The 19,667-nt window shown below is 38.7% G+C and overlaps 4 protein-coding genes across 5 annotated transcripts; 2 read left to right on the forward strand and 2 right to left on the reverse strand.

Moving 5' to 3' along the window:
• Positions 1–794: 794 nt before the first annotated feature.
• Positions 795–6,996, reverse strand: LOC103317778 (coiled-coil domain-containing protein 142). The gene is made up of 14 exons (XM_031930511.1): positions 6,745–6,996; positions 4,081–4,340; positions 3,569–3,786; positions 3,379–3,511; positions 3,167–3,318; positions 2,920–3,104; positions 2,663–2,854; positions 2,289–2,434; positions 1,878–2,186; positions 1,700–1,816; positions 1,493–1,646; positions 1,308–1,425; positions 1,033–1,220; positions 795–960 (listed from the first exon to the last, which is right to left on the reverse strand). Exons 2-14 carry the CDS (start codon positions 4,249–4,251, stop codon positions 824–826), a joined length of 2,220 nt encoding a protein of 739 aa, XP_031786371.1. The 5' UTR covers positions 4,252–4,340; positions 6,745–6,996; the 3' UTR covers positions 795–823.
• LOC116417429 lies at positions 4,638–6,751 on the forward strand. The gene has a single exon (XM_031930512.1). It carries the CDS (start codon positions 4,757–4,759, stop codon positions 5,429–5,431), a length of 675 nt encoding a protein of 224 aa, XP_031786372.1. The 5' UTR covers positions 4,638–4,756; the 3' UTR covers positions 5,432–6,751.
• A 570-nt stretch (positions 6,997–7,566) lies between the features above and the next one.
• On the forward strand, positions 7,567–9,199 carry Ndufv2 (NADH dehydrogenase (ubiquinone) flavoprotein 2, 24kDa). Its single transcript, NM_001172314.1, has 4 exons — positions 7,567–7,708; positions 8,060–8,122; positions 8,206–8,664; positions 8,755–9,199. The coding sequence occupies exons 1-4, from the start codon at positions 7,673–7,675 to the stop codon at positions 8,926–8,928; spliced, it is 732 nt and encodes a 243-aa protein (NP_001165785.1). The 5' UTR covers positions 7,567–7,672; the 3' UTR covers positions 8,929–9,199.
• A 324-nt stretch (positions 9,200–9,523) lies between these two features.
• LOC100678448 (protein PFC0760c) lies at positions 9,524–19,384 on the reverse strand. 2 transcript variants are annotated; one of them, XM_008216737.4, is made up of 5 exons: positions 19,168–19,384; positions 18,500–18,845; positions 18,111–18,355; positions 17,944–18,024; positions 9,524–14,999 (listed from the first exon to the last, which is right to left on the reverse strand). In XM_008216737.4, exons 1-5 carry the CDS (start codon positions 19,214–19,216, stop codon positions 10,711–10,713), a joined length of 5,010 nt encoding a protein of 1,669 aa, XP_008214959.1. In that variant the 5' UTR covers positions 19,217–19,384; the 3' UTR covers positions 9,524–10,710. The 2 variants fall into 2 exon arrangements, with proteins under 2 accessions (XP_008214959.1, XP_003428099.1); XM_003428051.5 differs by having other exon boundaries at positions 9,524–17,855.
• Positions 19,385–19,667: the final 283 nt, after the last annotated feature.

The following is a 19,667-nucleotide window of genomic DNA, read 5'->3' on the forward strand; positions in this document are numbered from 1 at the left end:
GACCGATGACATACGCGTGAGGCAAAACTTGCACATAATCGCGTAACTCACTCTCCTCCGTCATTTTCCAGTGTTATTAGTTAATCGAAAACCGCAGAATCAATTGTTGATACATAAAAAAGAAAATAGAGGATCAAATCCACATACATTACAACAGAGAGTAATAAAAGCCAGTAGAATATGACAAGCTATACACAATCCAATCCCAATATTCCCAAGGGTTCTCTCTTCCGTTCGAGCGTGCTGATCCGAGCTTTCACGAGCGCAAGCTGCGGGCCCGCGGAAAATAAAGCGCGGAAAGGCAGAGCAAGAGAGAAGCATCGCCGGCATACATCAGTGCTTGCAGAATTGCCAAATATCTCTCGGATTCGCACTGGAGCACAAAGCTCGCGCGTTAAATAGCTCAAACGAACAATCGGCATGGAAAGGACGCCGCCGACTCTTTTGAAGCTTTTGTCCTCTAGGATACGTCTGTACAGACGAATAGACAGAGATGCCTGCAGAACAGTCGAACAACTCGCCTAAACTATATCCAGCAGCAAGCTCTCTGTGCCAGCGGTGACGGTCGATTCGATCTCCCCTCTATCCCCGTCTCTCCTACGGCTTCTGAGGAGGATATTCGGAATCCTCGTATGCGCCGACGACGGAATATTGCGTTGAATCTTCGGAGATACAATGCAGAAGCAAAGCCGTTCGCTTTGTACCCCCGCAAGCTCTCTGCGTACGTATTGATCGATATGCAGCTTTGGCGCTGATCTGCGAAACTAATTTTCCTCCTACAAATCAAAGCAAGATTGTCCTTTGTACACTTTTATTTTCAAGCTCAATCCATACAACAAAAGCTCAATCCCTTCGAAGCTCGAAGTTCCAGCCACTGCTCCTGATTCGGCACGTACATCTCTGCGGGCATACGTTCCAGGCCCAGGGATTCCGGCGAGCCGTTGTCGCTCGTCCTCTGAGCTGAAACATCGTACCGTCCGATTAGTCGTATGCGCTCTAATGAATAAAGCTTTGATCGAAGTCAGCACTCACGGAGCTTCTTGTTCATCGATATAGCCTCGCCGGGATGGCGCAGCAGCAGACGACCTACGCCCTCGCATCTTCGCAGTACCTCGTTTTTCAGAAGATGTTGGCGAACTTTTTCCGAGATTATACCGCATTCCGTCACCCACGTCAGTACGTGCGCGAAATCCTTGAGCAGCTGCAGTGCACCCCACTCGCTGTACGAAGGACGATTTCTCATCAGGGTCATGTGTGTGTGTATGTACGGCGGTTGGGCGAAAAATGCGAAAAATCAATTTTCCTACCTGAATTTTATCTTGTGGAGGTAGATGTAGTCCAGCCAAGCTTCGCACATTATTCGCAGTACCATGTTCGAGGTCTCGGGGTCGTTTATCACTTCCAGGATCGGAAGGAGTACGCGTTCTGAAAAATTCATAAAAGTATGTAGCTCGTTGTTTTTCACCCTTGAGAGAGTATACGTCGACTTTACCGAAGTAACTTTCGACGTAGAGACTCGGGGCATTAGGAGCCACGCTGAGATTTCTTCTCCAATAGCTCGACTTCGGGAAGCACATGTGGAGATTAGCCAGACTGACGACACGGCCGATTTGCGCGAGAATCTTTGTACACAGAGCTGGAGCTTCCTGAAAGCAGCTTTGATTATTGTTTACCCGCGAACGTATATAGCAAATATTACCTTCAAAAGCTGAATATTCGCCGTGACTTCCGAGACGATTTTCGCCCGCATCTTGGCACACACGTAAACTTGAACGCTCACCGGCTCGCTTTCCAACTCGTTCGAGTGATCCGCAAGCTACGGTAAACACGTCGATTGGTATAGCTTAAAAATAGGGTAAACTGTGCAGTGTCGATACCTTGAGATAGGACAAGATTTCGAGGCAGTTGACGATGTCGCCCTTGACGATGAGGAAGAAAACCTCGAGTTCCCAAGTGTGGGCGATCATCCGGGCCTCCTGCATAGCCCATAGTCGCATCGTGTGGACCGAGTGATCCATTCGATGCAGCACGACGATCTGCTCGGAAAGGGGAAGCTCGACCAGAGGTGCGCCGATGACCCACTCGCCGCCGGTCTCGCAGGCGTTGCTCAGAGTCATCAGTAGCTCGAACAGCTCCGCGAATTTCTGGCCCGTGTCCGTGCCTTTTGTTATGCACTCCCTTGAGCTCTGTTGTAAATGAAACGTTGACATTTGTGAAGTTTACGCGCTGGTTCGATAAAAGAAGATACAAAAAAACTACTCTTTGGAATAGAAAGCATCAAACTTTACCTCGGCAATTTCAGGCGGCGCCTTTGATTGACACTCAAACGCGGCCGTATAAGCCAGTCGAAAAAGTTGGTCCCAAGCTGTGATGGTCACGTGACATCCGAGTGCGTCGCAGAGAGTTTGAAGAGCCGGTCTTACGGTGGATGGAACTGAAAGAAGAATGTAATCAATCGAAACTATCTTTGTTGCTAAAGCATTTGATTTTTCACTGTACTCTAGACGAGCGAATAAATCAAACTTTTTTACACGCATCATGCAGATGCAGAGTTGGGAACTTATTTTTTCTATTATACCTATAGGGAAATTGGCTCAACGGATTTCACCTAAAAATCCACGTGGAGTTATCCCATAAAAATATAACAAAAATAGTATATCACCTTCACTTCCTTGAATAAACTGATGCAGCCAATCCTTTAAATGCTGCGAACCATGACTGTGTCGCGCAGCGAGAGCTTCCCTCGACCACCAGAGAACTACGTGATCCAATATGCTCGAGACCGAGCCCCAAGCGACTTCTTGATAAAATTCCGTCACCTTTTTCACCGCCGTTCTGCGTATTTTCAGCTCGTCTGCGACGATACCACGAAAATATTAATCTATATCGATAATATTCATAACTAATGTGTAAACTTACCATTTTCGATTCTCGTAGCATCGGAGCCGAGCAGTTGAGGCGATATGATTTTCACGACGTTCAGAAGCCTGACCACTTGCTCGTTTTGGGTGTTCACCAAAGCCTGCATACTTTCAATGTTGGAAACGGCTTCTCGAGCTCCAGTCGCTGCTGTTATCGGAGGTGTCAGGTGTTTGGTTAAAGTCCTGAAAAAATTGCAAAAAATTATAAGATATTAATGAAGCCAATGAAGAGAGGGACATTGTACCGATAAATTTCTATGCTTGAATTTTCCGCGACTTCGATGTCGTTCGAAGCCATGAATCGGCTATCGTCTTTATCACAGCTGGATCGATAATTCGCCAGGAGACAGTCGATGAGCTCGTGGCAGTATTCCTCAGCTCGTTTGTTGGCTATGATCTAAAATCAAAAATCGATTTTAAAAAAAAATTGTTTAACCGACGGTTTCGCGCTTCTCACCTGAAGTATTCGAGACACCGAGATGATCTTTAGAGGCTCCAACATGTTCGGGCAGTCGTTGTAGAATATATTCACAGACGGCTCAGACACGTCGTGGTCCAAACTCAGCAAGTCGTTGTAAACGTTGACTAACCTACCGGATATTAATTAGATTTCATTTCCAATGATATCTTATTACGTTCAAACTTACCTAAAGATCATTCTCAGATACTCGTGATTCGTACAGCTGCAAATTTCATTGATCAGAAGACGGGTACATCTGGCAACGATGTTAACGCTCCTCTTCAAACTGGTCGTCAAGTGCTCGATCTTGTACTTGAATATGAGATTCTGCGTTTCCACCACCTCGGACATCATCCTGTATTCCGGAATAACCGACTCCAGCTCCTTGATCAGTGACTTCAGTTCCTGTGAAGTAAAGCGCGGGCTTTTTAAAAACGAATTTCATCCCGGCTCGCGTTGCGGCACAGCGCGAGCTTCAGCCAGCGGAAACGAAGAAAGTTTCGTGGTTCTGCATGAATAAGAATCTGGCAAAGCGCATTTCAGCGGCATAGAACGCCGCAACTCAGCAGCACTGCGGTGTACAAGTATATTTGTAAGAGGAAAGAGTGTATAGCAGTGCAAGGGAAAAGGCGTAGAAAAGGCAAAGTGGGAAAAAGAATGTTTGGCGGAGAGGCAAAAAAGGGCCGGAAAATAACGTACGGTCTGATCGTAGGAATCGCTTCTCGAGGCGTTCTTCAATAGGGCTGCTATCCTTCGCGCGAGGCGTCCCATTGTCTCGTTCAGTGCCGACGAATCCGCGAAGTACTTCTCGAGGTTGGCTGCGACTCGAGGCAGCCATTTGCCGACGTTCGCTCTGTAATTACTGTCCATCTGTTTATGCCTCTGGGTATCTGCTGGTGCTTTTACTCCTCAACTGAAGTCGATTCGACGGTTGTCGGTGATTTGGTCGAGTGTCATTGCTGAAGTCATATAATAGCTTTAGATCAATATGCGATGATTTAAGCGTGAATACATAAGTGCTTTCGGCGTTTATCATTGAAAACAAACGCTGCAAAAAACATCGTACTTGAATAAATAATTTACAGTTCGAATGTGCGGAATTATTTTCAACCACGACCTTACTTCACCAAGCGCTTACCAATGGTGAATATACTTGATTTGAAATTCATACACAATCTCGATTAATGTTACATTTTTTTACATAAACAGTCCATAATTCTTTCATTAAAAACGTACTTACGTCAGTAAAAATCGAATAAACCATATTTCAGCTTGAAAAGAAGAAGCGTCAGTAACCATCGAACTTACGGCTTATACTATAATTTTATACGAATTCGACAAAATCTAGGATAAAAGTGTATTATATAAGTGCAGTATGCATCTAACGATATTGACCTGGATATTGACCGGAATTTCAATAACAACTGCAGCAAACGTTTGGGTAGACACTCTCACAAGTAAAATCGCGCGTCAAATTCAACCCAAAAACTTATTTGTGTACACTTCTAAAGCTAACAATATTGTAACGTCGAAAAGCGACTTGCTCATACAGAAAGTCAACCAAGAGATTCCTGTACTAACTCTTGATTTTAAAGATGTTAAACGTATACGTTACGGTGAATCTTTGATTGTGCCAGAACGTAAGCTGGTTGATAAAGATTTGGAATTAAGTTTGGTGCTGTATCATCGTGATAACGATTCAAGTTCAAACTTACAGAAGTTGGAAGGCCTCTTGATTGACTTTACGAAAGCTTATGGAATATTCCCACGACCAAGATGCTTAATAATTTTCTTCAACAACATCGCAAGCTTGAAGGTTGAGTTTGAGTCGTTTCTAGAACGAGCTTGGAGTCTCAAATTTTTGGATCTCATAGTCATCGAAGTGTTTTTGAATGATAAGAATATTGAAGATGATTCGCTTTACATCTATTCCTACAATCCGTTCTTTAAAATATATCAACAAGAATTTTTCAACGAAACTGCATCAATTTTTCCAGACAAGCTAGTAGATTTAAATGGCCTTGAGTTCATTGTAGAAGCTCTGCACTAATCAACTAAAAACGATGCGATCGACCTTCCCAGAAAAATCGTAACGAAAAACGGGATCGTTTCGAGAATGGAATTCTCTATTGCCGCCAAAAGCGTGAATTCTTCTTTAAACTTTTAAACCACTTCGCATCACCAAAGTGCTGGCTACATAACATGCCAAATTGTCGATGGCGTTCCAAAATTAAAAATCCACGTACCAGATCTCTGCACTTCAATAGTGGCAGTTGGTCCAATCATCTATCAGAAAATCCTAAATTTCCCTCTGAATATAATCGTCGATCTGTTTGTAATTCCATTTATATTCATTTTGCTCACTGCGATTGAGCGCAAATGCAACGTAATGCCCCAGTCATGTCGCACTTTTTACATTCTTAGACTGTTATTTGGAATTCCGTTAAGCAGAGTATCGAGGCCGAAGTTATTGTCCGGAAAGATAATAAGTTTACTCATCATTGCATTGTCTCTCAGATATTCTATCGTATTTTACGAAAATCTTCTGGGCATTAAATTGCAAGACACTGAATTGACATTCGATACCATTGAACAAATAAACGAATCTAAATTTCCTGTTTATATAAGTCAGTACAATTCCATGTATGAACGACTAGAAACCAGGTACGATCATCTATTTGCAAATCAACGTGTGTTGTACCCAGCCTCAAGGAATGTATCAATAATATTCTGAACAACAGAAGCTGCTTCTGCTTTATGGAGGATTTCGATGCAAAAGTTCTTCTTCAAAAATATCGAGATCCAGACGGGAATCCATTGTTTCAATTAGTTTATCCTGAATTTCAGTACATGTTAAAAACATTCGCGTTTCAAAAAGCCTCTCCGTATGTTTTTAAAATGCGACGACTTTTGGCGGCGATTTTTGAATCTGGAATGGCCTTGACATTCATAAACAATAATTCACCGAATGAAAAGATCGCAGAAAAAATGATCGATTCTTTAACCAATTCTGATCTATTCGTCCTGAGTGCAGTTTTATTTATTGGTTGTTGTTCGGCGTTCGCTGTCATTTTTTAGAGATATTCTACTCCGTGTTGGGCAAAGAAACCTTGGATATTCGCTCAAGTAAAGGTGGAGCGTAAATAATGATATTATTATATCGCAAAAATCGTTGTAAAATAGATTTTTCAGTGAAAATGATTTATATGAGCAATTTTTAAAAATAATAATATATTATGCAACAGTTACAAGTGTAATAGAGCTGTGATTTTGTTCACTAATCAACACAATAAATTATATCATTGTTGAGCAAGCTTGAAACGAGTGGTTTACTTTTACAATGGAGATAAATAACAAACTCACCTCTTCAAATCCCACTTTCCATAAGTTCATCTCCATAACCACCCAATCCAATAATCCTATCCGTAAAACACCGTCACTCCACCATTTCCGCAGCAGCGTATAACCAGGTGATGTGTCCTTCCGCCGAATAAACAAACTGGCGCATCGCCTTGCAATGGAGCAATTTCCTCTGCATTTCTTCGACGTCGCGAGGGGGTGGCTGACGCTTTTATTAGCCTTCTGACCTTACGGCAACAAACCCCTACGGTCGTCAAGGAGATGCACCGTCACGTGCGCGCTTCGGAGTAGCCCTCGAGGACTCTCGATCAGCAGCATATATATCGATCGATCGTTATATGCGTGATAAAGGGGTCTCAAAGTCAATTCAAAATTCAAATTTCGCGCCAAAAAATAGCAGACGAAAAAACAATTAATTCACTCATAACAATAAAATAAAGCAAAATTACGAAAAACCAAGTGTTAGTTGCCCTCCGTAATGTAATTCCATCATTGTCCAAAGTTTCAAGTTATTATAACAAAATGTCGCTGAGAAAACCTTGAAAAATGCGATTGTTTTATATTTTATACATACAAGGATATAATATCGTGTAAATTTGCGTAAAGTCTTTCGGACGTGTTGATATACCGTTTAAGATTAGACTGAATTATATATTTTTTTTTCATTGGCAATAAATTATATACCACTAAAAATCAAAATTTATCGAGTTAACGAAACATACAGGTGTATTGCGATCGATTATAGTTCAACGATTCGAAAAGAAGCGCGAAGCACTTGTCCATTATTGCACCACCTTGCGGCAATACCGAATTACACGATCAGCTGATGACGGCCGCAGCAGCCGAGCAGCGAACATCAGCCAGCTGAGCTTTCTGCAAAGTATTTAACGAGTTTATTTCTTCCCAATCAAGAAGAAATAAAAGCACAGTTATGTTTACGTCGCTTCGAAAGGCTTGCAGCCTTTCGGTAAGTAAGATTTCGATGTCTGTAGTTCGCGATTCGCGAAAAAATTCAATTTCTTTCACCGTCCTAACCTCAATCTTATGTAACCTCTAAATGAAAAGAAGTTTTTGTACAGAAAGAAATGTTTTTGTTATGATGAGACATTACTTAGCTGTTTTTCTGACAGTGAAAATGTTGAGTGTTATTAACGGATAGAAATTAGCTGCGAGTCTGAGATCGTGTTCGCGAAGTGAAATTTGATATTGTAGCAGTAGACATACTAGCTATTGCTCCTTTCTCTAAAACCGATTTGATTCTAGCTCTGTATTTGAAATATGAATGCATTCTTCATCTTTTCTAACTTTACTGTTGTAGCTGCTAAAGAATATACGGAATCTACAAACATCAGCTGTGCGAACCTCTGATGCTCTATTCGTTGTAAGTAACATAGATTTTGTAAATTCAAAGTACTATTAATTTTCATACCAGAAGAAATACAGCAGATATCAATGTGATTTCAGCATAGAGATACAGAACAGGATAACCCTAACATACCGTTTGAGTTTGACGCTGCAAATAAGAAGCGAATTGAAGCAATTCTTAAGATTTATCCAGAAGGTCACAAGCGAGGAGCTATGATTCCACTGCTGGATCTTGCTCAACGTCAGCATGGTTGGCTACCAATTTCAGCGATGCACAAAGTTGCAGAAATTCTTGGAGTATCGAACATGAGAGTGTACGAGGTCGCTACTTTTTACACAATGTTCAATCGCAGACCAATGGGCAAATATCATGTTCAAGTGTGTACTTGTACCCCATGCTGGTTAAGAGATTCTGATAGTATTATGAAGGCTGTCAAGGAACTTACTAATTGCGAAGTCGGTGGAAATTCGCCCGACAACATGTTCTCCATCTCTGAAGTTGAATGTCTAGGTGCCTGTGCCAATGCTCCGATGTTACAAGTCAACGATGACTACTATGTGCGTTGTAGTATAAACCTTTTCTTTCCAATACGAATAATGTGCTTCCTATTTTAAATGTACTTTGACAACTATGAATATTATTTATAGGAGGATTTGACACCAGAAACAACAGCAACTATTATAAACGCTTTAAAGCGAGGAGAACGGCCAGCACCAGGACCTCAGTGTAAAAATCGATACGCAGCTGAACCAAATGGAGGTCTTACTTCACTGACTTCTCCGCCAAAAGAACCTAGTTTTGGAGTACGATCAGATTTGTAGATATGAAATATCTTTTAAATTATTCGAGTACCAATAGAATTATATCTTAGAACTATTTGTTCTCAGAAGGTTCCAAAGTAAACAAGTAAAAAAATTAATTATTACTTTTTGAATCATTAAAAAACCTTGACATTTTGATATGTAAAACTGCTGAAATTTTTTGGCTACCTGGAAGCATAACTGTATATCCATAGTGTAACACATAACTACACAGTATGATTGCAGTACTGCACTCTTGTATATATAATAAACAATTTCATTAAAATTGAAATAACAACATTAATTTATTTTATTAATAATTAGCAGACTATACATTTTTAATTTTCACTTAAATTAATTAAAAATTTTAATAGTATAGAAATTGTTTCTGTTATTTTTTTTACAATTTACAGAAGCAACGTCGTATTTTAATAATATGCATTTTTATCCTCTGAATATTTTGAATATTCAAAAATATTGATACTTACTAAGTAATAGTTAAATACTTACAAAACTGTTGTCTGTTTATTTTCATTTCCACTCATGTATTTTTGTAATAAATCATAAATACAGTACAGTACAATATATGAGGTGAAAAAATAAAAGTACAGGTAAGAATAGTTCTTATTACAATATTTATTATCTTTTACTGTGTATACAATTTTACATACTCTTTTGAAACTATAAAGTGATAGAAAAATATGTCCTAATAATAATTATCGAAAGGGATATGTAAAACAACTTCTTATTTATAACCATCATCAGACAATTAACGGTTTACAAAATCGTTTCACCGTTGCTTATTTCTTCACCGTCACTTGAGATACAAGCTTTTGCAACATAACTGATGGTTATCATAACCGAAAACAGAATAACTTTTTACACTTAACATTCCTCTATTATGGTATGAGAATACTTTGAATTCATTCTTCTGTTCCAGCTTCCACACTGTTACAGAAGTGAAACCATGTTCAACAAAGTAAAATGATATGCCATCTCTCCTTGGATAAGATAAATCCGTACGTTTGTTGAATAAAATATTTCGTACCAAAATAAAGACTAAACGAACAATGGTCACTGGCATTTGTAAGAAAAAGTTAAGAATATTTCCTAGTTTTATTTATAAGACTTCTTATACATATCAATTTATACAATATACCGCTATGACAACATGTGTTATGTGACAACAGAATTAAAAAAAAAACATTTCTTATGCTTTTTTTTATCTTTGAAAAAACCAAACAATTCTATGCTTTAGGATTTAATTATCTCTGACATTAGGCATTCAAAAAATTTTAATTTTTCGATCAAATACATGCAAATTTTTAAAGCACGGTTTTATTGTAATAACGTAACAGTTTTAAGCACCTTGAGAATTGTCCTAAAACAATTAAAATGGAACAGAAAAGAACCGACAGTAAACAAATACTTAGTATAGCCTGTCTGTGGTCACGTGTATGAAAAACTTTCATGAGCCAGTAGTAAAATCTTACAACTTGCTCGCACCTTCACGTATAAAATGCTTCACGTTAATTACAAATGAAAAACTTTCAATATACATCATCAATAAATTAAAAAGAAAACTCGTTATTAACTGGTAGTAGCTTGGCTCATTTTATAAAAAATAATGATAACACCAATCTCCAAAGATTCCACTCAACTCTCAATCATTCTCGCGCAAACGTCTCAAGTATAAAACTATTCGATTGTTTTTCAAGTCAAACCGACTTGCTCAGAAGTAAAAGAGGAACAAATCTATTTGAACTTTTCCAGCAAACCTCCATCAAAATGCCGTTTCTCCACTCAAAGACCGGACTTGGCCTTCTGTTTCATTTGATACATGTGATACGCCGATATAGGCTGCCGCTGGTTTCTCGCGAGCATCCTCTCTCTGAAGCTGATAGCAGCAATACTAGTCTTCGTGATCTTCGGTTTTTTAGCCTTGGCTAGATTAACGACTCCGAACTGCGTGGTGCCACCTGCGTCACTGAGGGCAATGTAATCCTCGTCAACTTTTAGATTGACCGGTACGGGTTTGCCTGGACTGAACATCGATGTGGAAGGCATCACGCAGCTGCGCTCTTTGTTTCTAGATAGCTTCTGGCGTTTGTTGGGCTGTCTTATGACCGGCTCATCTGTCAGGCCTTCTAGCACGTCGTCCGACAACCGTTTAAGACTGCTTTTCTTGACAGGCTCCTGCTTGGTCATACGCTCGGTATGCTCCAGGTACTTCTTCTTACAGGCCATTTTAAGAGCTTGCACGCCGTCAGCCGCTTGTTGCATAGCGGTCAAGGCCGAGCGCTTGGCCTCGTCGAAACCTACGTCATCTGGAGCCTCATCGTCCGATTCGGTCGTAGTGTGCTTTTTCTTTTTCTTCGATTTTTTGTCCTTCTCTACTGATTCGCTGTCTAAACTTAGTTTGGACTTCTTTCTGGACTTTGCTACCTCACCACTTCGATTCTCTTGATCGGATTTTTCGTCGGATAGCCGGGTCTTTTTCTTTTTTGTTTTTACTTCTTCGATCGCTACCTCTTGCACCTTCTGTGCTTTTTCGTCGGAAAGGCGAGATTTCTTCTTCTTGGGTTTCACTGTCTCGGCGGCCACAGTCGCCTGTTCAGTTTCTGCAGCATCAAGAGACTTCTTCTTTTTCTTCTTTTGTTTTACGTCTTGACTTTCTAGAGATTCCAATACTTCTGGAACTTCCTCTTTAATCTCAACCTTCAGTTTATTCTTCTTCTTCTTCTTAACCTTTTCATCTTCTATTATTTCCGGCTCTTCTAGTGACTGAGCTTCGACTTGCTCTTCCGTTTCCGCCAACTTGGACTTCTTCTTTTTCTTTTTCTTACCTTCTTGAACTTGTTCGGACTCCTTGATTTCTTCGACTTCTTCATCGACAACAATGGAGTCCTCAATACGCGCTCGCTTCTTCTTTTTCCCTATGATATTAATCATGCTCTCGTCGTCTAAAGATGCCACGTGTGAGATATCTTGCAGCTTGCGCTTCTTCGACTTTTTATCTACTGCCTCAACTTCAGCGGCTGGCTCTTCAAAATTCACGAAACTCTTGCTCGGTAAGCTCTTGCGTTTCGAACTTTTCGAGATATCATTTTTCTTTGGTTCTTCACTATCGGACAGACTGCCGCTCTTCATCGATTGTAAAACAGGTACAGAGTCGTTAAGCTTTGCCTTTTTCAAGAACTTCGTAAGAGGTGTGTCATCGCCGGCTGGGTGCACCGTTTTATTCAGAGGAACTAACTTCCACGGTTGCCGATTAACCAGAACAGCTTCGGGCGTATCGACTATGTCGACATCGTTTTGTATCTTAGAGCTCTCATGAGCCTTGGTGCTTCCGACGCTAAGGCGACTATTAATCAATTTCGTGTCTGTCAGATTATCTAAGCTGCCAGACTTTCGCCTTGTAGAAACAGAGGATTTATTGGTTAGAATAGATAAACTGTTGTTCTTGTCGACAAAACTATCTGTATTCTTCTTGGTGATGCCAGGTTTCGGCGTGCTGCATTCGATTAAGTGACCTAATTTCTTATTTTGAATCTTGGGCTTATCCGGATTTATTGGATTAGTTGTTATTATGCGGTAGGAGTCTTCACCCTTTTCAGACTCGGAATCAGATTCCGATGAAGCTTCCGCTTTGATTTTCGATTTCTTCGACCGGTTGACTTGTTCGTCTTCTGAGTCAGATTCTTCTGTTGGCTGTTCTTCCGTAATAATGACGCTCTTATTTTTAACCGATTTAGAATTGTTGAGAACACTTTTACTTGTCGATAAAATAGACTTGGAAAGGTTAACACTCTTTTCCTTGACTGATTTCGAATTATTCATGCTCTTATTTTTCAGACTTTTGTCTTTCAACGATTTGTTACCTGCAACTTCGTTTTCTGCTTCTTTTTCTTCGTCATCGTCATCATCTGACTCAGCATCCGCAATATCTAGAAGCCGTGATTTCGACAGATTGGCACTTTTGTTTTTAAGTGACTTTGAATCATTTATACTCTTATCCTTGATCGAATTTGACAGGTAGATGCCTTTTTCTTTCTTGACTTCTATTTGATTCGTTTCTACAAATTCTTCAGCCGACTCTGAATCGCCTACTTCTTCAGTGGCTTCGCCGTCTTCATCCTCGCTCCCATCTTCCTCGACTTCCCCATCAGGTACAACAAAATCTGCAAGATCTTCGCCCTCATCCTCAGGATCCGAAAATTCTTCTTCCGATGCTAGACAGTCGTCCCCAGGTACGTCATCGTCTGAGTACTTGCTAATGTCTTTTCCAGCAAGATTATATTCTCTAGCAATATCGGAATCGATGCTTTTGTGCTGATCGTCTTCGTCATCGCTTGCCTCCACAGTGTCGACCTCTTTGACCTCGTCATCCGATTCCTCAGTCGCCTCACTGTCGAGTTCGAATATGTGTTGCAGATTCACATCTTCGTCGGACTCAGAGTCAATTAGTTTTTCCTTCTTTATATCTTTATTAGAGTCAGATGCATCACGATCTTCGCCGTTTACCATTATAGAAGCTTTAGTGGGAGAATTTGTAACTGACGAGTTTGCTGACTTTAAACCTTTTTTCGAAGCATTCAGAGATTTGTTAGCAGACTTATTGAGCTTCTTGCTGTTTTCTTTATCTTCAGTTTCTGTGTCCGAAGATTCTGCGACATTTGACACAGCAGTTGATTTGTTCAACGATTTTCTTAACGAAGTCTCACGCAAGGATTTATCTTTGTTTTTGAAAGACAGATCAGCCTCGCCATTAGCAGATGATTTGCTTAAACGCTTATTAGATTTATTGAGAGACGTTTCAGCATCCTGATTTTCTTCTGGTCCGTTATCAGAGAATATTTCTTCGCTTTCTACCTTGATTAAGGACTTGCGAGAAGACTGATTCGGCGATGGAAGTTTTTGAGATAATCTTTTACTTTTCTTGGAATCGTTCAAAGAAGAGGATAAACTTTCCGCCGTAGAAACGTTTTCATCTTGTAGTGATACATCTTTTTCCAATGATTTACGATTTTTAGCTGGAGACTCATTCTTGATATCTTCGTCAACTTCATCTTTCACGATAGATCTGCGAGACAGATTATTTTTCTTGGAATCATTAAGAGAAGTAGACAGCTTTTCAGAGACGCTTTCATTTTTAGATTTGTTAAGTCGACTATTATCGAGGGATTTTCTACTCTTATTAAGAGATTTTTCATTCACGTTGTCGTATTCATTTGGCTCGTCCACCTCCATAGGTTCATCTACTTCCATAGGTTCATCCTCAACAAGTTCTTCAGTTTGATTTTCCGTCAACGATTTACGCGAAGTATCAGCCAAACTCTTCCTTTTAGACGATTTCGAACTGTTAAGAGAAGTAGATAATTTTTCTGATGTGCTTTCATTCTTCTTCGACTCCGATGTAGATTCATTCAATTTTACTGATTTATCCAAAGATTTGCGACTCTTGTTCGGAGTTTTCTCTTCACTCACCGAGTCTGAGAGTTTTTCTGAAATACTTTCGTCTTTCTTCTGCTTAGAGGATGACGTATTCAGCTCTGAAGACTTGTCAGCAGACCGACGACTCTTGTTAGGAGACTTGCTTGAAAGTTCGTCGCTGACGTCGGCATTCTCAATAACTGTTTTATTAATAGAATCTTGCGATCCCGAATCGTCATAGTCTACCAATGACTTGTTGCGATTCTTCTTTGATAACGAATCATTCGACCCTTGACTTGCCGTATCGTTGGCGTTACTGTTATCCAGTTCCTGAGACTTATTCAGGGATCTTCTAGTCTTCCTTGTCTGTTTGCCTTCAGCGGAATCATTAGCTGATTTGTCCTGTTCCTCAGATCCATCAAGAGTTCCAGACTTGGACATTTCATTTGTGGATTTTTCAGTCGAATATTCTTCAGGTAAAACGTCATGGAAGAAATTCTCAACGTTATCCTCGGATTCGCTTAGGGATGACTTGCTTCTGCGTTTTTCTTTGTCTTCTTTCTGCTCCTTCGTAGATTTATCTGGTGAACTGTCTTTAGCGCTATCATCCTCGGTTTGATCTGCTTTTTCAGGCGAAGACGCGTTATCCCCATCAGCGTCTGTAACAGCAGAAGATAGACTATTTTTATCCACTTCACACAATTTAGGTTGAATTTGGTTAGTTTCGGAATTTGTCTCAATGTTTTGGATTTCGTCATTTCTGTTAGAATTGTTCAAAGGAATATCCATTGGTTCCAACGTTGCTCCGTTATCAACATTGTTTGCGCCTTTTTCGGGTACAGGTTCAACACTGTTTTGATCAATTTCTACTTCTACAGTTTCTACAGTTGTGGCGCTTGTATTATCGGTATTTTCATTTGTATCTGTTATCTCGTTACTAATTTGATCCGTAGAAACAGGTTCTGTAATTTCAGGAGTTTGATTAGGACAAGTGTCGCAGTTGCCTTCATCGATGGACATTGGCGTATTCATTTCTACATTGACTACGCTAATAGTAGTGGAATCTTTGTCTGTGTCGTTGGTGTCCTCAGAATTGTCTAGAGGATCGCGAGCATCTATAGAACTACAAATTTCAGAAACACATTCAGAAGTTTCTGTCGCGTTATCGAAGGAATTTTTAGCCGCGAGCTTTTCTATATTATTGATCGTCGTCGAATCTGAATTGTTTGTCTCGTCGTTGCATACGTCTACGAATACAAGTGCTTCAACATTTTTATCATTCTCATTATTTGAAGGTATAACATTCTCAATTGCATTATCGCATACGTCTGAAGAGGGAAGATTTTCCGAATCTTTTATTTCATTTATAGATGCATCAACAATTGCGGGTGTATCTATTTGGTTGGTTATTTCATTCAAAGGTATAGAATTTTCAGTCACATTGTCAAATCTATTTTGATCCGTAATGTTTTCAATTTCATTAACCGTAGATACGGAATTTTCTACTTCATCTTTGACTACAGGCGTTTCGTTGAGCTTATCGTCTTCACCTGGAAGTATTAGATTTTCAGTGACATTATCGAGTGGATTTGTGGCTAGAGGATTTTCATTCTCGTTATTTTCAGAAACTACACTTTTTATTTCATTGCTTAATTCATCAATAATTATACAGGTTTCTTTGTAGTCAACGTTTTCATTTAAAGTTACCGAATCATCGAATTTCTTTACATCCGCAATATTTTCTTTTTTATTTACCGTGGATACCGAATTTATTTCATCGACGTCATTGATTTGTTTAATAGAAATCGAGTCTTTTATTTCATCATCTTCTTTAGCGTTTGTTTTTATGATTAAATTGTCTAAATGATCATTAGATAGAGCAATTGTTGAAGATTTTTCGCTCTTATAAATTTTCTCATCAATAGAGTTTTTCAATTCATCATTTTTATATTCATTATTACAGGAATTAGCAAAAATTTCTTCATGCACAGTCGAATTTTCCGATTCACCGTGGTGTTTAGAGAAATTAAACGAACTTTTTATATCATTATCGGATACATCCATTGATTCGACATTTTCTGCCTCATTACTATCTTCATCAATAAGAATTAAAATTTCCGATCCGTCAGTACTCTTATTTTCACTAAACGAATTTCGTAAATTATTTATATATTGCGTATCCGTAGCCGAAGTTTCGATAAAATTATTCTGATTCGTAGAAATAGAAGTTTTTAATTCATCATTGTTTGCATGGACAAATGGAGCGTTTTTAAATTCGTTATTAGACGAATCCACATCCATAAAATGGTCTGCTTCTTCATCGTTATCTTCATCTATAAGAATCAAATTATCAATTTCATCGTTATTTTTGTTTACAGGCATTGATTCATCGTTTTTATCGTCACACGTATTTGCGATTTCGCAATTATCGACTTTTTTATTCTCTTGACCAATGCAATTTTCTGACTGATTTTTAATCATAGTAGAATATTTATTATCATTGTTAAGATCGTTCAAAATCACGGAACTTTCTTTAATGCTAATATTTTTTATTGTAGAAATCGAATTCGCATCATCAGAAACGGGATTTTCTGACGAAATTGATTTTTCTAAATTATCGTCAATGACATTTATAATTGATGGTAAACAAACTTCTATTTCGCTATTACTTTCGCTTTCATTAGTATAAATCGAGTTTTCTTTTTCATGATCATGTATATTAATTTTATCATTATCTAAACTTAACTTATCAGTTTGACTCTCATCTACAGGAGCTGACACGTTTTTGTTATTTACATCAAGGTTAATATTATCTTTTAAATCGTTAGATGTTGACGAATTATTTTCTGTATCAGAGAGTGCTACCGTAAGGTTTTCATTGCTTTTAACAAAATCATTTACTAAAACTATTGCAGTCTTTGCGTTCGTTATCACACTATTTTGACTTACATTATTACTACTATTTAATTCAAAATTTTCTGCATTGCTTTTAATTTCATCAACTCTTTCGATCAATATTTTTTCAATCATACTAGTCCGATTTAATTTAACGTAAGAATCTTTAATATCTACTTTGAAATTATCTGAAGCTACTTTATTTTTGTCTTTTTCGATATTATCAACATGAACAAATAACTCATCTGTCAAAGTTGATTCGGTTGAATTTTCTACATCAATAATTTCGCATTCATCGTCGTTAAATTTGGAGTCAGTATTCAAAAGTTCAATATTACTTTCAGTAATAAAAGAGTCTACTTTGTCGATCACGTTAGATAAATTGTTTAGTTTTTTCACAAGATTTTCATGTTTTGATGATTCTAGAATGACTGTTTCGCTAAATGTAGTTTTCAACGTAGAAGACGCTATTGTGTTATCAAGGGAATGAATCGCAAAAGATTTAATTGTTGATTCTTCAACTGTATTATTAGAGGCACTTGATTTATCAATCAAGCTATCCTCCATTTTGTTAGATGGTTCCGTTGTAGACTTTTTGGAATTATTAATAGATTCATTAACTGCCAGAAAGAAATTGTTGTTATACATTAAGTCAAGATATTAATCAAATTATTATAAAATAGTGCACAAAAGAATGATATAACTCACCAATACTCGTATCTTCCTCAGCTTCTTTGGCAGTTTTGGACTTCTTGGCGGACTTTTCTTTTTTCGATATCCTTACGCTTTCTGTAATCGTAGAATTCAATAAATTTAATAAATTAAGAGTTCAAGGTATAAATAAATAAAAAAAATAAAAATGATTTGCACATTACCGGAATCATCCTCATCAACCTCTGCGACAGTATTATCTAAACTCTTGTATGCTTTATTTTTAGCTTCTTGTTCCTCTGTTACAGTTGGTTGCATTGGCACCATAGATGCTCTTGTGCGTCGCTTTACTGGTGTTCCCGTTGATTCATTGAGACTTATAGGGTCAACCGAACTAGCCCTAGTTACCCGTTTACTCCTTGTTGGTGGAGGAGTTGATTTTGCTTCAGAGCCTGCTCTGATGCTTCGGCTAGAGCATGATTATTTTGTATATAAATTTTTAAAATTTTAAAATATCTAATGATATTCATTTATAAGAATATCAGAACAAATATAATCTAAATCAAGTATAATAGTCTTAGGCGTAAATTTTACTGCAGGTTTTATAGATTACCTTCTGAGATTAGCCTTAGTCGGAGTCCCAACAGCAGGTAATGCTGATGTATTTTTCCGTGTGAGCCTCTTCTGTGTAACCTCAGATTCAACCTCAACCACTGATTCACTCAGATCAGATGAAGCTGAGTTCTTCCTAGACCTCAAGTTCTTTGTTGTAGTAGGTGCTGTCTTATCTAAGGTAGCAGTTCGGCTACGTGTTGCACGGCCTGTCCGCTGAACATTGCTGTCATCTAACGATTCAGGTGATGACTCTATAACGGAGAGCTGCTTGTTGCTCCTAGTAGCTCGTCGTGGAGAATCTGTGATAGAACTCGCAGCAGAAGAAGCTCGAGTTCTTCGAACAACTGTAAATTGAACATAGTAGAATCAGTCTAAAAAATATTCATAACAAGCCTGACAGATTGAGCAAACATCCAAGTGCTCAAAGATTTAAAATTAAAAAATTCAAGTTTTTTAAAACATATAATCGAACAACAAGATAACACGAGCTAGTTTGAGCAATATTCGGACGAGAAAACGGCAATAACTTCTCGGAAAAGCAAGTAAAATCACATCGAAAGTCCGAAAATGACCGTTACAAAATTCAAGCCCTCGAGTCGACGTTCGAGAACGTGCGTGCGAGCAAACGTGGTGAGAAAACTTGGACGTTTATTAATCATTACTCACCGCTTTTCGTCTCGACGTCCTCGTCGGAATCGCGAACGAGGCGCGGCATCTTCGTGATTAAGCCCCAAAATTCGCGCAGCGCAATATATCAATCAAACGGGCCAGATAAACGCGATCAAAAGGTCAGAGGTAAAAAAAGCACGTGTCGCCCAAGCATTCAATCTGCAACTACCATCACGCCGGTATCCCGCGCTCTATCTCGCCTTTCGGTTTCGGAATTTTACCGAGGTTAGAAAATAGGCGCTACGTTCGCGCAAATTCGCGCATTATATGCGCAGAGAAATAAAATTAAACTTCGCTGCGTTGTCGTCGATACAGATATAAATTTTACAAATAGTAACGATCGGCGCTATCGAGGAGAAAAAAAAGCGTTGATAATCTTAAGAATGTACTTCGTTTTCAGATGATACGAAGTATAACTTCGGATGATAAAAACTCGGCGTATACAACATATGTGTTCAATATTTCAAAAATTAATATAAAATAATTTGAAATTTAGT

Source organism: Nasonia vitripennis, chromosome 4, assembly GCF_009193385.2.
Source record: "Nasonia vitripennis strain AsymCx chromosome 4, Nvit_psr_1.1, whole genome shotgun sequence".
Lineage (NCBI taxonomy): Eukaryota > Metazoa > Arthropoda > Insecta > Hymenoptera > Pteromalidae > Nasonia > Nasonia vitripennis.